Source organism: Euprymna scolopes, chromosome 12, assembly GCF_053919585.1.
Source record: "Euprymna scolopes isolate OS-2025 chromosome 12, ASM5391958v1, whole genome shotgun sequence".
Taxonomy (NCBI): Eukaryota; Metazoa; Mollusca; class Cephalopoda; order Sepiida; family Sepiolidae; genus Euprymna; species Euprymna scolopes.
This window is the reverse complement of record NC_136493.1, coordinates 84577652-84595062: the sequence shown is the minus strand read 5'-3', so window position 1 is coordinate 84595062 and position 17411 is coordinate 84577652. Positions and strand designations below refer to the sequence as shown.

Here is a 17411-nt window from a genome sequence, read left to right as displayed (position 1 = left end):
TCAGTGCATTTGTAGGAGCAAAATTGCAAAAGCTAATAGGACTTTCTTGAATATGTTCCCCCTGTGTGTAGCAAGTAGTCATCACCTATTGTATTTTTGAGAAAATCAGATGGAAATAGATGTATATGTTAAGATTTAAAAATAGCAATAAATCATAAACTTTTCTCAATTCACATCCAATACCTAATGTTGAAGTTGCATTACATGAACTGACAGTTATGAACGTTCTTACAAAAATAGATTTAAAAATAGCATATCAGCAAATACCACTACTATTTTAAACTGTTTGGAGTTAGTATAAGAAAATTCCTAGTGCCCCTACAATTATTGGTATTATATATTTTTTCTTCGGATTTCATATTCAGCTTCTAGGTCTTTACTTAGTCATCTGCTAAAACAATTATATCTACAATTTAGCAAGTTTTTTTCCTTCCAGCTCACTATTATGATGTCCGGTGTCCTTGGCCAAATAAATTTGTCTGTTTGTACTGCATGTTCAAAATAATGACGTTTGCATAGTTTCCAGTGAGCTGCTTTTCCCAAGCAGTCGTGTCTCTTTTTGTAATTTTTGGAAGCTAGTTTGCTGCATTTACTTAATATATGATTTACCATTTCGACTTTTTATCAAAGTCTACATTTACTAGTTTTTATAACTTTTATTCATCCCCGAACAAAAAACATGTGTCTACTTTGTAGGTTTTAACTTTAAAATAGTTTGCTCTAATCACATTGTTTTTTAGTTATAGTGAAGGCATGATATCAGAAACTCTCCCCCCCCCCCCAAAAAAAAATTGTTTTATGAAAAAAAGGCATCAAATTGTAAGAGAAGCATTGTAATCAGTGAATCTCAGAAGGAGATTATGCTGAGTAATAAAGTAGAATTTTGCCTAAAAGGTGTGGTTTTTATTAATTAGGCTCAGAATTTATTAAGAGATGTATTAGTATATATTTTCAGTATTTATTTCAACTGTGCTCTATACATTAGTAGATATTAGTAGAGCAATTAGTCTGATGATTTCCTGGAATGAAACATAAACGTTTCTCTATAGCTTACCAGCCATAAGTATATTTTCATACTATATATATATATATATATATATATATATATATATATATATATATATATATTTGTTTTCCTTTATACATAATATTTTTGCAAAATCAAGACAAGAAAATATGAAATGAAAACATCATATGGTGTATTTCTGTGTGTTACGATTGTTTCATAACTATTTGGACAAATTTAAACATTATATCATTTAAAAATATTCCAAAAATAGCTTCAGACACTAAAATATATTTGTTATATATGTATAAATATATTCATAATCCCTATTTTAAAGGATCAAGCGGTTAGACTCACCTCTTTCTCATCATATTATTCTATTATTTGTTTATTTATTTTTTGGTTGCCTTCGAATTGATTAATCTCCCATTTTCGAATTTCTTCTTTTAATATGATACTTCATCAATTTCCTGTTTTACATTCATTTAATCTTTTAATGTTTTTTCTAATTCTTATAATTATTTCTCCCTCTCCAATTTATTTATTTTATCAATTTATTCCCCAAGTTCTATAATCTACCCCTTCAAATTGTAGTCTCTATTTATATGTCCAACTATTCATATCTGTATTTTCCCGACTTTCGTATAAATATTTATTTACATATTGCCATATATTTGTTGATTTTTTTTCCTTTACATGTTATTTTTTTTTTTTAAATTATAATTAAAAGGTTTATTTAAATAATATCAATTAAAATTTATCTTCATCACATACTGGTTATGTACATAATTTAAATGTTAAATCTATCTTTTCAAGTTTTATCTCAATATAAACATTTTATTTTTTTTTTTTTTTAAATATTTACTATTCTGTATTATTCAGTATATCATTATGGTGTAAGAGATATAACTCAAGTTTGCCTATATTTATCGATTCATAATTTTATCGAAATTCGTGTGTATTCTTACTTTAATATTTTGACTTTAGTATTCATTAATCTCTTTTGCTTAATTTTAAAATTTGTAGTTTTAATATTATTCTCTTTATATCAGTCTAGGTTCAATTTTTCACCTAGTTTGCTTCAAACTTCTTATTTAGTCCATTTTAATCCATCATAATCTGTTCGTCTCAATATTTTGCAATTACTTAATGTTTGATTCTTTTTTTGTGCTAATGAAATTTCTCAGGTGTTAGTTTATTCCCAATAACGATTATCAACTTTAAATTTAATTCTATTTCCCTTATTTAGGTTATAATTAGTTTATTTTTATGTGTTAAGTTAATGACCCATTAATTTGTTTATTGCACTATCCTAAAATCTTTGTATTAAATTTAACATTCTCTTATAACACTTACATTTCACTCTCAACATATATCTTAATTTTTTTTTAAAATTTAAACACGTTTAATCAGGTCTTGAGCATGGTAATAGGAATTTATTTCTCTGAAGACAGCTTTAATAACATGAAATTTTTTGTTCCAAATTTTCTCTTTAGAATTCACTACGTTTACTCAAGTAAACATAAATTACATCTTTTTGATTTACTAGGATTCTATTTTCTACCTTTATCTACTATTGACCATTTTAATTCAAATTCTATTTTTTCTTACATGGTTCTGTAAGCCAATCACCTCACGCAGTTGTGTTTCTCTTCTTATTTTTAATATTTATTTTTGTCATATCATTATTTCTATCCTTATCCTCATTCCAAGTTGTTTCCTTTCCTGGTTCAATGTTAAATGATACAATATGGTTTCGGTATATCTTTTTACTATTATTTGCCCTAACTGCACATTTGTATACAATTTCATATATTAAGCAATTGCCCTCCAATGGACATTCATTAGGTATTCTACAGTTACATTTTTTCTCAATATTTAATTCACCTGATTCCATCCTACTATAATTCATATAGTTCTTATCAATTATTTTGTAAAATTCTTTAGGGATATTATTTTGTATCTGTTCACTAAAAGGATGATTAAACCAGACTTGTTTTTGCACCCATTTCTCTTATTCTTAACTGTATTATTACTATTATATGCTTCTTTAATTTCATTCTTTTTATTCTTATGTTTATTTTTTATCTATTTTATTCTTTACATTTCTTCTTCCCTTCATCACCATGTTATATGATGTTGTATAATTTATCCTGCTATTTTAATTATCAAACGCCTTTATGTATTTGATCTTTCCTTGATATCCTGATTGAGGTAATACTTCATTATATTAATCCTTATTCTTATCGAATATATTTTCATTTTGTGATATCTTAGATATTCTTTTTGATATACTGGGGATGATTGCTTTTTTCATACTCTTAAGATAATTAGATTTATATCTATCTATATATATATATATATATATATATATATATATATATATATATATATATATATATATATATATATATATAATATTGCTATAATTATTTTTAATACCTATAGACACTAGTGTTTAATCCTTTTGGGAATCATCAGTGCAGATTACAGCTGGTCGGAAGAGTTGAATGCAGGCACAAAGCCATCTCTGACCCCATTAGCAAGGAACAAACCACCTGTCTAACATTAACTGCGAGAAATATAGTTGAAATTAACATTTATATAAATTTCAAGATGGCGATAATGATCTTATGATTATAACATCATAATCTGCACATGTGTCTTTAAGTGACTGACTTCAATTTCAATTTAGAGTGCTCAACAATAAGAACCGAGTTCTTAAAGAGGCTGATATAATAATTACTATAATTATTTTTAATACCTACAGACACTAGTGTTTCATCCTTTCAGGAACATGTATGTGTGTGTGTGTGTGTGTGAGGGACTTGAAATATGGCTTGACATTAAAACAAGCAATGCTTAAAAAGTAAAAAACCATATAAGATAATAAATATAAAAATGATATAAGAAGGCATAAATCGGTGTAGAAAATAAAAGAAGATTTATCATAGGGGTGAGTGCTCTGACATTCCTTTCCTTATTTGTAGCTTGTTTATAAGTTGTGATTATATTAAAAAAAATTTAATTATTTTCTATATATATACTAGCGGGAGTTTGGAGGTGTAAAAGAAAAAAAAAGTGTTAGTAGGCAGGCAGGCAGGCAGGCTTGAACTCGTGACAAACCCATGACACGAAGGTGAAAAAGAAAGTGAAAGAAAACATGACATCTTACCGCTATGCTATGAAGCCATAGGAAGTGAAAAACATTGAAATTTAGAATGTCAATCAAAAAGTTTATTTGCTAAGTGAATGAGTTCATGCAGGTGCAGAAATGAACGTTGAGCTTTCCACCATTCCATTTATTTATTATGTTAGGGAAACCAAGCTCCCCTGAAAAAGGGGGAACTCTCAAATGAAAAGCAATTGTTTGATATAAAGGGCTTTCCCAAAATTGATCAAAGCTAATTGCTTTCAAGACTTCCTGGCACGAAAGGCTGCTGACAGCTTTGCTTTGTTGAGTCTCAGTTTATTTATATGAAAAAGACAAACAAACATGTGAAAAGACGGAAGTAGCATGAATTTTATAAAAGTCGATCAAAATAAATGTAGAGATGACATGCGTTCACAAATCGTAGATATTATGATCTAGGGAGTATATAAAAAGTTCTCGAAAATAGTAACCATCTCGAGAATCCTGGTGAAAAAAGCCTTCCATGGACATACAAAAACGTATGCCGCCATTTTGCTTTTTATATATATAGATTTACACGGACTTGTAATATGTAAAAAGTATTTCTCCTTTGTGCTTTTTTTTCATAAAAAATATAAATTGGATGAAATATATTCTAATGACAATTATTTTTTTTACATTTTCCAACTAATGTACTGCCAACAATTTGAACCACTGTACATCTGTTTATACATCGTTCAAATGACAATTTCAACCATTGTGCAATAAAATGTTATGATCTTTGTGATAAAATATTTGCAAACAATAATATCAGTCACAACTATTCCAACAACTGTACCAACAACTATTCCAACAACCATTCCAACCACAGTTCCTACAACTATTCCAACTACTATACCAACAACCGTACCTACAACTATTCCAACAACTGTACCAACTACTATACCAACAACTGTACCAACTACTATACCAACAACTGTACCAACTACTATACCAACAACTGTACCAACTACTATTCCAACAACTATACCAACAACAATACCAACAACTATTCCAACAACGATTCCAACAACCATTCCAACCACTATACCTACAACTATTCCAACAACTATACCTACCACTATTCCAACCACTATACCAACAACGATTCCAACCACTGTACCTACAACTATACCTACAACAAGTATGTTTTTTTAAAAATTTATTTGAAACGAAGTTTTATGCAGTTTTATTTAATAAATAATTCCATGCAAAATTAAAATCAATCAAACATTTCAATGTAATGAATAATTTTTATTTACTTTAGTTGTTTTTAAACTAGTGCATAATTGTTAATTAATAAAGTGCACCGCAACAAATAGCAATGGTCGCATCAAGAGGCGCGTTAGTAAATAAACTGGAAATATCAAACGAGCAAAAGAAAGAATTATTTTGATTGGTGTTAGTATCTCGAATGATTTTAGAAAAAGTAAAAGAATCAGAGACACAGTAAGTGGAATAGAATGTACGGACAGGCTAAAGTAAGTCAGTGAGATATTAGGTGAGGGCATGTTGAGCGAAACCAATCATGGATAAAATGGATCTACAAGGCACATTATCTTCGCGCATTTTAGGGAGACCATAAATTCGAAGCCTCAGGGAAGTGGGTCATATTTTCTGATAAATATCTTTGGAGAGATAATTCTTTTTAAATAAGAAGTACAAGCGTTTTTGAAATTTGCTTTCAATATTCAAAGTATTATCATAAGAGTCGATCGAATTAAGTTTGAGAAATTTATTCGTGTCATCTAAAATATAACATTTTATTAATATAGTCAATACGGTTCAGAACGACTACGGCGGCACCTTTATCAAATCTGGAAAGATAAGTATCTTTATTTTTCTTAAGATTAAGTGCAGAAAAATGGGATATTTTTCCAGACAAAATTCCCTTTAGTTATCTTCCTACAAGTTACCTAAAAGGTGCAATGTGTTAATGAACCTCTTCTTTCGACAGAGAGAATGTCTGAGTCATGCAATGGAGACAGATTCGAGAGTTTTCAGATGATTACTTGATCGGCCTCTAAATAGAATTGAAAAAAAGTCATCATTATATGCCAGGAAACATTCTGGATTATCCAATAAATGTTGACCAATCGCAGAATCTAAATTATCGTTGGTAGGGTTGAATGTGTGTGTGTGTGTGTGTGTGTGTGTGTGTGTGTATATATATATATATATATATATATATATATATATGTATATGAATTTTTCCGGATAGTTTTAAAAGAATTGTAACTAACGATGAAATACACTATTTGTTGCTATCAATCTATTCCTTGATGTCTTGATTGTGTTAAAACAATATATCTATCTATCTATCTATATATCTATAAAAACAGAGATGTGTGTGCCACAGACGATTTCTGATTGGTTAATCCAATAATCACATCTCCTAAAAAACTATGGTTCGTAGGCTCTTAACTTTACCATAAAATATTATGGCTTTATTTATTGTCCATCTTGGAAGGGTTTAATTCTTTTATAAATTGTTATTTACAAATTAAAAAAATACGAAACTTACACAATCTTACAATCCAACCTACGACATCAAGGCCGCCATTCTGGTGTAGCCGCAGACACGTACACAACACGAAAACAATGTTTTGAAAATCTAGCAAAAATTAATTTTCCTGAAATTTTTCAATATTTAAAAATAAATTATGCCGGCTGATAAAATTTTTAAACTTTTTTTAAAAGCTAGAAAGATAAAATTTAAAAATATTTATTTTTATGTAAAACGCGCGTTCGCTCGTGGTCTTTTCATTTCGGGTTTGTATTACTGTACACATAGATTCGAAAAAGTTGTCAAAAAACAAATATATAACAAATAAATGTTATCAAAGGCAAGATAAGTTACTTTTCTACCAAACTGGATATATTTTTCGTGTTTTTATTCAATGTAACACATTTATTCAGCTCGAAAAACGGGTTTGTATTACTGTACACATAGATTCGAAGAAGTTGATAAGATACGAAACAATACAGCATTAAAACACGCGCACACACGCACACACACTCACGTCCACTATCGTTCCTGGCTACGTCACGTTGTTATGGCAACACGATAAATACACAGTAAATTTGATTTTCTTCATTTCTATGCCAATATTACGCAAATATAAATCATATAGAATATCTGTATGAATATAATTACACGTATTAGGTAAATAAAGATGATCATCGTTAGAACCGAAAAAAAAAACTAATAGGGAATTTGTATAAAGTTGTATTTTCTTTTTAAATAAATAGAAAAAAGGGGTGTTGATAAGACTATCCATACTGATACAGTTTAGTGACGACATTAAAAAATGGAAATATTGAAAAAAAATTTTAGGCCAAATTTCGCAATCTAGCCTTTTTTTTTCTCGCCATATTGAGATGCGCAGTGCGCACAACATATCTGCAATTTTTTTACGTTTTTTTTTCTTTTTTTTTTTTAAATCTGCAATTTTTTTGCGTTTTTTTTTTTTTTAAATAAGAATACTATTGAATATGCAAAGAAATTGAAGAATGCAAAGAATTGAAGAATTTTTATACGAGATTATTTTCAAAAGATGCTCAGTTGGACACGCATGGATAACTTCGAAACTTCGTTTATTTACTTCTGTTACAAATTAAAAAAAAAAAAAAAAAAAAAAAAACCCAAAAATGGCATCTGTCTTCGCAAAAAAAATTAAAAATCTCATTCTGGTGAGGAATAAAGGGCTAGATTGGCCTAAAATGGAGGTATTCTGCTATGTACGGCAGTTACCTGCCCTTGGGGAATTCCTGGGCCTGCAATAACATTTCCAAAATGGCCACGTTGACGTTGCCGTGATAAATCATTTTTTTCGATGTAAAAAAAAAAAAACTACTTGATCAAATGAAGTGAAATTTTTTTTCGGAGAACTTCAGTCTATAATAGTTACGTACAATAAATTTTTTTTTTCAATATTTCCATTTTTTTAATGTCGTCACTAAACTGTATAAGTACCAGACTATCAATACACACAAAAAAATATAGATTTATTTTTGGGTAAAGTTCCCCCGGGTTTTCCTTACACTACAGTAAATAATGGTCTTCTGTTATATATATGGCGTACTATTATCCTTATATATATGATGTTTATGTTTATATATATATGTATAAGTGATAGTGTCTGTGTGTGTCTGTGCGTCTGTGTTCATTTCCCTGCGCTAAAACTCTGTCAATTTTAAGCCTACAGATTCGAAATTTGATATACAGGGTACTGAGATTTGGGAACATCGATGTGATAGGTTTTCGACAGAAATTTGGCGATTAAGTGGTCAATATTCAACAATTAGACCTTTGACAACTCTACCAAACTCCTCCTAAAATTTAATGTCTGAACACGTGATATTTTATATATAGATTCCTTGGACATGGATCTAACTTATTAACTTTACTTGATCCCTAAACAATAAATATTAATAGGTCATAAAAGGGGTCAAAGTTTAAAAAAATTGACCGTTTTTTTTCCTTCAAAACACCTGGGCAACGCCGGGCACCGATTGCTAGTATATATATAAATATGTGTGGGTGTGTGTAACTACTTCATTTAATCCCATAAATTAATATACGAAAGTATAAATTTGTGTAAACTTTAAGTATTTACTTCAACAGTGCTCAATATGTAGGTAGATCTAAGTAGTAAGTTATAAAATATATATGGCAATTAAGCTACACAGAATATTTCGCATTTGCATGTGAAAAATTTCCCTCACTCTATATCTGTGCCTAAATCAAAACGCGGATTCCATGAACAAAGCTTCTTTCTTAGAACTGCACGCCTGTGGAACTCTGTTCCGTCTGCCTGCTTCCCTCCGGACTACAACTTGGATGTCTTCAAGTCCAATGTTAACAAATTCCTAATGAACCGCCCCCCTAATTAAACACTTCATCAAATCTCCACACTAACATAATGTACTTGCAATAACCCTTATCCCTGAGTGGCTTCCGGGCCTTGATAAGTGGTGATCACTGTGTGAGAAAAAAAAAAAAATTTGATCCCCGCTAGGATTCATCCGGCTTATGCGAGGATTTTATGGTTGTCTCGTGTTTTTATATATGCACCTTTTAAGTTTCTAGTTAGCCAATCAGCTTTCTAGTTTCCACCACACCCTTCCTGACTAGCCAATGAGCAGGCACTTACAGGACAATGGTCCAGTTAAACTCCCGTTCATCTGTTTCTTGTGTGTGCTACTTTAGCGGGGAGCTTAGATATCTAGTGACCGGACTTATTTGTAACCTATGTTAAATGTGTTTTTTTTAATGTTAGTGGGCAAAGTGTGCGGCATCTGTAGTTTCATTTATCTTGTTCGTTATTAGTATTTTTATTTTTATTTCTAGTGAATGGGAGGTCAACTGGGCCTTTGTCCTGTAAGTGCCTGCTCATAAAATATTTTACGTGTGCAATTTTTTGCTAATTTTAAAGAACAATTAGTCCATAAAGTTTCTTTTGTGGTTTATATTTAATGAACGTATTGGTTTGGCTGTTGTATAAATTTACATTGTATCTAAACAGCAGCGGTAAGTTTCATATCATTGCTTCCATATGCAAATGATGCAAAATTGTGGTTGGTCCAGGCAAACACATACATGAGAAACACCTAGGTGAGAGGCCCCCTACAAAGTTTCTAAGATGGTTAAAAGAACTTTAGAACTCCTCGGCAGAAAAAAATGTTCTTTTACGTTTGCCTACTGAAGTCCAGGCTATACTGGTCCCGAACATGTAAAAGAACACTGCTGAACAACTGGCTACCATGTTAGAAAAGATTCTAGAATTATTACCTAAACTCAGCCAGCAACCCGGGTCAATTTAGACTGTAGCAGCTGCTGGGGCTTTGTTTAATGACGAATTATTAACAAAGCTTGACTTGTTAATGCACAAATTGGCTGTGTTGTAGCGAGACAGACAAGTTCTTTGTGTAAGGAATCAAGGTCATAATAATTCTTGGCTGTATATTACAAATAATACTGGACAGTTCGTTCATGGTAGACACAGGATCCTCATGCTCTATTTTGTCATTACATCTGGTTTCTAATAAACCGAAGAAATCCGCCATTTCTGTATTTGCCATGAATTCATTGAAGATAGGCACATGTGGTCAAGTTTTATTGATCCTTGACCTCAAACTTCACCAAGTACTCCCTACCTACCCTATCCAGTCTAGGTGCTGATTTCTTAGATCATTTTGACTTGCTGGTTGATGTTAGAAAGCAGAGACTTGTGGATAATTGAACATCCCTGTGTGTTTTTGCACATCCCTTAACTAACACTGTATATGCTCACAAAATTTTTATCACATCCACTGTTGACTGGTTTTATAGTCTTCTGTCATCCTATGCAAAATTAATAGATCCTATGTTTAGTTTCACTAAAGTGGTGTATTCAACTGTTCACCATATCACCACATCTGGGCCTCCTGTTTACTTTCATTCCTGATCATTTCAAGAAGGCTAAGACCGAATTTGGTCACATGCTCCAACTCGAATTAACCCACCCTTTAAAAAGTCCATAGGCATCTCCTCTTCCTAACTAAATTCTCTCACTGTCTCCAACAGATATTGGATCCCAAATCTCCAAGATTTTTCAGCTTATATTTATGTTTGCACAATATTTAGTAAGATTGATTTCATCCAATTCCTATAAAATTAGAGGATATCCTTACTATCAAATTCCTATGAAATTAGAGGATATCCTTATCAAATGAAGCGGTTCATAGACCTCTCAACCCATCTTGCCTTGGATCATGCAATGTTTTGACATGAAAAAGAAAACACTTTAAGGTGAATATGAATGGTTGCATATTAAAGTGCGACTCTGCTGGATTGGACGCACTCGACCACCCAGTTTCACTCACTGACACACACCACACACACATCTGAACAGTCGACCCATCTATACAAAGCAAGAGCAGGGAGGACGGTCAACTGGCCCAAGAAACTTTCAAAAGATTACTATACTTAAATTTTCAATCTCCTTCACCTACGTAATCAATAATTTTTTTAAACATTTGTGATACTCACAATTGTTCTGGATGAAGAACCTGGTAGCAGAGTGATATTTTGGCTGCGGGATTTTAATCCCATCAGCAAGAATCAAAAGAAGTTCTTACCTACAAAGAGAGAAACGCAACTCACTACCAACTCCTTTATTGTGAAGACTCGCAAACATACTTTCAGTCGACATGACACACTCAACTTGATATCTCGCAAAGAGACACAATGAACAATATATATATATACAGAAAGATAACGGAAAAGACGAAAATATAAAGATATATACTAATGCATATACATTTTTCGTTCATTATAAAGATATATACTAATGCAAATCCTTCTGTATATAAGCCCCAACCTCGATTATCGAGCTTTGCATCATCCCAAGAAGTCTCCTTGTAAAGAATTTCTCTAATTCTTCTTGGTTCCCTCCATATATATACAGCTATGGTCAAAATTATATTATATACCAATGAAAAATCAAAATTATGATTCAAACTTATATATTTAAAGGTTAAAAATAGTGAAGTAAACATTGATAAATCTATTTTAATAACAATCAATATTTGGCATGTCCTGCTTTTGCCTTTATAACAGCTTTTATTCGTTTTTTCATATTATTGGCCAAATTGTTGCAAATAGTAGGATCTATTTTCTGCCACTCTTCATGAAATTTGGCCTTTAATTCTTTTTTTGATAAACATTTATGCATTCTCACTCTTATCCTTAGATGGGATCACAAAGTTTTAATGGGATTTAAGTCCAAGGATTGAGAGAGCCACTTCATCACTGTAATCCCTTTTATCTCAAACCAACCCATTGAAACTTTTAACGTATGGCTTGGGGCATTGTTTTGTATGAAGATTACATCACTTGAAATGTTATTATTAAATATTTTAGTCAAAGAGGTTTAGTAAACCTGGTCCAGCATGTTAGTATAAATTGTGGAGTTCATTCTGCTCTTACATATGTACAACAGTCCAGTGCCTAGAGGAAGCTATGAAGCCCCAAACCATTATGCTTCATCCTGCAAATTTGACAGTTGGGACCACACAATCAGAATGAAATGCCTTCCCTACCGCTCCAGATGTGCCAAAAGTCTGATGAAAAAAATGAGAATTTGCTAAAATTTTTGAATAGGTGTTATGGATGTGTATTCACATAAAAATTTCAATTGTTCTGTTCAAAGTTTAGAAAATAGAAGCTGTTAATTACCTCAAAGTTACTTTCGTCAGACAAAACAATTTTGGCCCAATCATCAAGTGTCCAATTTTTATGCTATTTTGCAAATTGGAGTCGTTTTTTTCTTGTTGGCCTGAGACTTCTTCCTTGCTTTGCATCCTTTTAATCCCGATTCTAATAACCTTCTACTCACTGTTTGAGCTGATATGTTTTTGCTTGCTTCCCCTCTAAGTTCAGCAGCAAGCTCCAGATAATTTTTCTTCCTCTCTGCAAGGGATGCTCTTTTCAAAGATCTGTCTTCCATGGCTTTTGTAGACTTTTTACGGCCTTATCCTTTTCTGTTTTTGAAAAAATTTTTTCCTTGTACCTTTTAATCGTTTGAACTCCCTTCCTTGAATATTCCATCTCCCTAGCAATTTCTACCTGAGAATATCCTTCACGAGATAAAGTAATAAGTTGTGCCTTTTTAATCTCTGAAAGCTTTGGAGGCATCTTCAATTAAATATACTATTAAAGCACTGGCCGGAATCAAATATTACCTGAAAACTAAGAAACAACTTTTAGTATATGACAGTGAATCATTTTGAATATTGGAATGAATTTAGTATAAAACTCAGCTAAAACTCTTGAAGATGCTTTAAAGCAAATAAATACCTACAATCTACTGTTTATAAATTTTATAAATACTGGTTTTTAAACTTCTAAATATTTTACATTTACTCTCAACTGTTCACTGTATAGTTCTTAACCTTTAAATGCGTAGGTTTAAACTATTATCTAAGTTTTTTTTTATAGGTGCTCCATAATTTTTACCATGGCTGTGTATATATATATATAGTATGTATAATAGAAAAGGTAGTTTGCATGTTTGAAGCATTGCTGGTAAATAGATATGGATGAGTATCAGAAGGACATAGCAATGCAATACAATATTTCAATGTTTTTCTTTTTTTAAGGACATTCTTTGATCCCTTTTCTTTTAAAAAGAGATCATATTCTTAAAATAATAAGACCTTCACCATTCCATTTATATCAAACAGTAAGTTCATATTTATTGATTTGTATTTTGGTTATTTTGAAAAATGAATAGTATTTGCGCAAGGACTGACATCAAATCGAGATGCTGAAATCAGAAAGCTTAAATCAAGTTTAACTCTACAAAAATTAACAGAAAACTACCAGAAGATAGAAATTATTAAAAAAGACTCAGAGGATATTGAATATGGCATTGAAAAAAAGAAGTAGCTAAACAATCGAAAATACATGTAACAAATAACACACAAACTAGGAAAATGGCTACACATATCTGCACACATCTAAAAAAGAATTTTCAGAAAGGAAAATTTCATCCCCTTGTAATCGATGTGGAAATCTGTATTGGGTTAGAGACTGCCCATATCTGTCAAAAAATGTTTGGCATGTAAAAAATGGGACACAAAAGATCTCATTGCAGAAATAAAAATAAAACCTGGGTGCGTTTCATGGAAACCAAAAACAACAAAGGGTAATGCAAATATGTGATGGTAAAAATTTGAGATCAAGAAATTAAAATGTAATTAAACTTAGATTCAGACTTTTCGATATTAAATTTAAATTTAATACATGGAAAAAATCGTCTAGACCCACAATGTTGAGATCACACAAAACAGCAAATGAACTTTCAAGGAGAACTTTTGATCAATGTTACACGATTGGGAAAACAACAAATTAAAAATCTATGTATTAAGGAATACCACGAACGTACTCGGTTCGGACTGGATGCATGAATTTAATTCATATCAATGTTCTGTAGAAAAGCAGAATCAATTCCATTAAAAACAACAACAACAACAACAACAAAAACAAAAATTTATAAATTTTACAAAGTAAGGTATAAAAATTTAATTTAAATTGAATAAACAAATTACCTTGGATTTATTTTATGTAATGTACATTTTGTTGCACTTTCTAAAAAAATCATTGAAAATTTTATATCTATATTATTAATTGCTAGATGAAAGATAATGTTTTTAAATTGCAACAAAATGTACCTTACATGAAATAAAATTTTCAATGATTTTTTTAGAGAGTGCAACAGAATGTACATTATATAAAATAAATTCAAGGTAATTTTTTTTATTCAATTTAAAGTAAATTTTTATACCTTACTTTGTAAAATTTTGGGATATAACCTTTTATAAGATGGTCTTTTATATTGTGTAGACAAAAATAATTTGAATTAAGACATAAAAAACTGAAAGAAATATATAATGCATTTTTATTTGATTAGCTTTTAAGTTTTTTTTCTCAGAGCCATATCTTCAATTATTTTCAAAGTGAATTAATTATGTTACCATGGAAATGTATATCTATCTATCAATCCATAACGTGAACCGACATCTTGCTGCCCAACTCCCCACCTAGTACCCCTGTAGCCGGTGTCCTCAATAGTAGCCCCCTACATCAAAGTGGCAATGTGCCTTGTTTGGGGTCAAAATGTAATTAAATTATATATAAACTCAATTTAGTTGTTTATCACCGTCAAAAATAATAAATCTTTTATGTATATAATGACTTTTCATTTGATTAACTTTTATTAAACAAGGTTTGCTTCTCCCAAATATCATTGTTTATATAGTCATTATTTTCAAAGTGAGTTAATTATTTTACTTTAGAAATGTGTATAAAGGGTCATTAAATATTTCTGCTTTTTATTTTAATTTTTCTAAAATGAATTATTCTTTTTCATAAATAAATGTAAAAAAGCATTAAATATTCCTTAATGAAAATTTTCTCTATATCTTTTCCAACCAATGTACCACCAACAATTTCAATAACTACACATACAACTGTTTACACAATATTCAAATAACAATTTTAACTATTGTAGAATAAAATTTTACAATATTTACCAACCACAATACTAATCACATCTAACTGTTCGAACAACTTAATCCACCACAGTTTCTACAACTATTCCAACAACGATACCAACAACTATTCCAACCACTGCACCAACAACAATTCTAACAACGATACCAACAACTATTCTTACTGTACCAACAGCTATTATGTGTTTTACATTTATTTAAAACTAAAATTATTATATCTTTTGATAAGGACTACTACCACTGTGTCCACATTCCACTCTAAAGCTTATTGCCTTAAATATCAGAACAAAATATAGATAAGAGAATATTCTAAAATCACGGAACATTAATTCAATAAAACGTAAAAATAAAACAAACATTGCAGTTAAATTGCTAGGTTCTTATCTGATTCAGCTACCAAATCTGTTTTTGCTAGTTTTAAAAAAGATGTTTTACTGAATTAATCTATAGTCATGATATTTTTCTGCAGTAATTATATAGAGCATATGAATGTGAATATGTTAGAGTTTAGTCTTGCAGCAATGATTTATAAATTTCCCTAAAACCTATTCTATTTCATGATTATGAAATCCATTAGAAAATTTTAATTAATAATGGGAGAATGTTTATTCTAACAGTAAATTTCAATTGTTTTTAAACTTGTACATGATTGATGATTAATAAACAGAAATCATTGTAAAATGCTTCCATTGGTGTATGCATATAAAAGATGGTAATAATTATTTTATCTTTTTGCAGCAATATGTGCTCATGATGAAGAAATAACATATGAGAATATTGATAATGATGCTCTGGATATACGTACCTCAACCAATCAAGATCATTTCCGAGAGCTTGTTGTTGGTGATGGTGTGTTCAGTTTTGATGTACAAGATGATGGTCCAAGAATCACTGTAACTTTTCTGAAGCCAAAAGTTCCAGTTAGGATGAGTCTTGTGAATACAACAAATATACTTTCTTATAATCTGACTGTTACTTATATAAATGGTTTAGTTATTGAATATAAGGTGAGTAAAGAAATTTTTAAAATAAAATGCTATTGTTCTTTGAATATATTATGATTAAATATATGTGTTTGTTGTTTAGCTTAATGAATAAATTGGAAATATTTTCTCTTCTTATGTGTGTATATAAATGAAAATACTAATTTATATAAAATACTATTTACTTCATTATGAACCATAATCTATTAAAACAGATGTTACATGCACACATGTAGAATGCTGAAATATTTTCTAGGGCTATAAAATATGTCAACTGCACACCCTCTCCATAAGGCTCTCTATTAATCATGATGTCTCAGCACAGGATCAGTGCCTTTCTTACCTAAATTGTTATGCGGTTTGCAGCCATTACAAGTGATTGGTCACAACATGCCCTTGCAAAAAAAAAAAAATAAATAAATAAATAAATATTTGACTTTATCTTTCTGTAACTTCTAAATATTATAAAACAATGGCCTAGATTGAATTGAGGAAAAGAAACAAAAGTCTTAATCACTGCTTCATTTTTAGAAACTTTCGATTTTAAGACAATCTTTAATAGTATAGTATATAAAGGACGATCAATAGTTCCTCCACTATCCAACAACCATGATGAGGTTGAACTATTGTCTGGCTATTTACCTCGAACTCCACCTTAGAACCCAGAAATCACTCCCTCCAGATTTTCCTATGTGGACAAAAGCCACATTTGATGATCTGAAAATTACCCCTTCTCATATTTGTTATATCATAAAAACTTAGATACCTCCAAGGCATGTGGGTCTGATCTCATCCCTGAACTACTATTAAAATAATCTTCCATTGAGCTAGTCCATGTATTCTACTAACTCTTGTTTCTCAGATAGCTGGAAAATTACCTCTATGGTACCAGTATACAAGAATTCTGGTGAAAGAACTGATCTGCTCAATTACTGCCCCGTCAGTCTCCTCTCCCTCTTTGCTAAAATCTTTGGGTCATTAATCAGTCAAGCTCTAGTTCACCACCTTGTAAAAGCGAATCTTCTTTCTTCTCTCTCACCTACAATATCGATTTAAGCAAGTCCATTCTACTGTGAATATTTTAATCGCTATCTCTGAACACTGGCTAAGGCAGGGAAAAATAGGGCAGTATCCCTTAATATATCCAAAGACTTTAACATGATCTGGTATGAATGGTATTCTCATGAAAATT

The 17411-nt window shown here is 30.8% G+C and overlaps 1 protein-coding gene across 1 annotated transcript in view; it reads left to right on the top strand.

Annotated features, from left to right (window-relative positions):
* The window catches only part of LOC145291079 (uncharacterized), an 85011-nt gene that overhangs the window by 44792 nt on the left and 22808 nt on the right, over positions 1-17411 (top strand). The window contains exons 8-9 of the mRNA XM_080136594.1: positions 4954-5322; positions 15975-16243. Coding sequence (XP_079992720.1) covers positions 4954-5322; positions 15975-16243 — 638 coding nt within the window. The remainder of the gene's footprint in view (positions 1-4953; positions 5323-15974; positions 16244-17411) is intronic.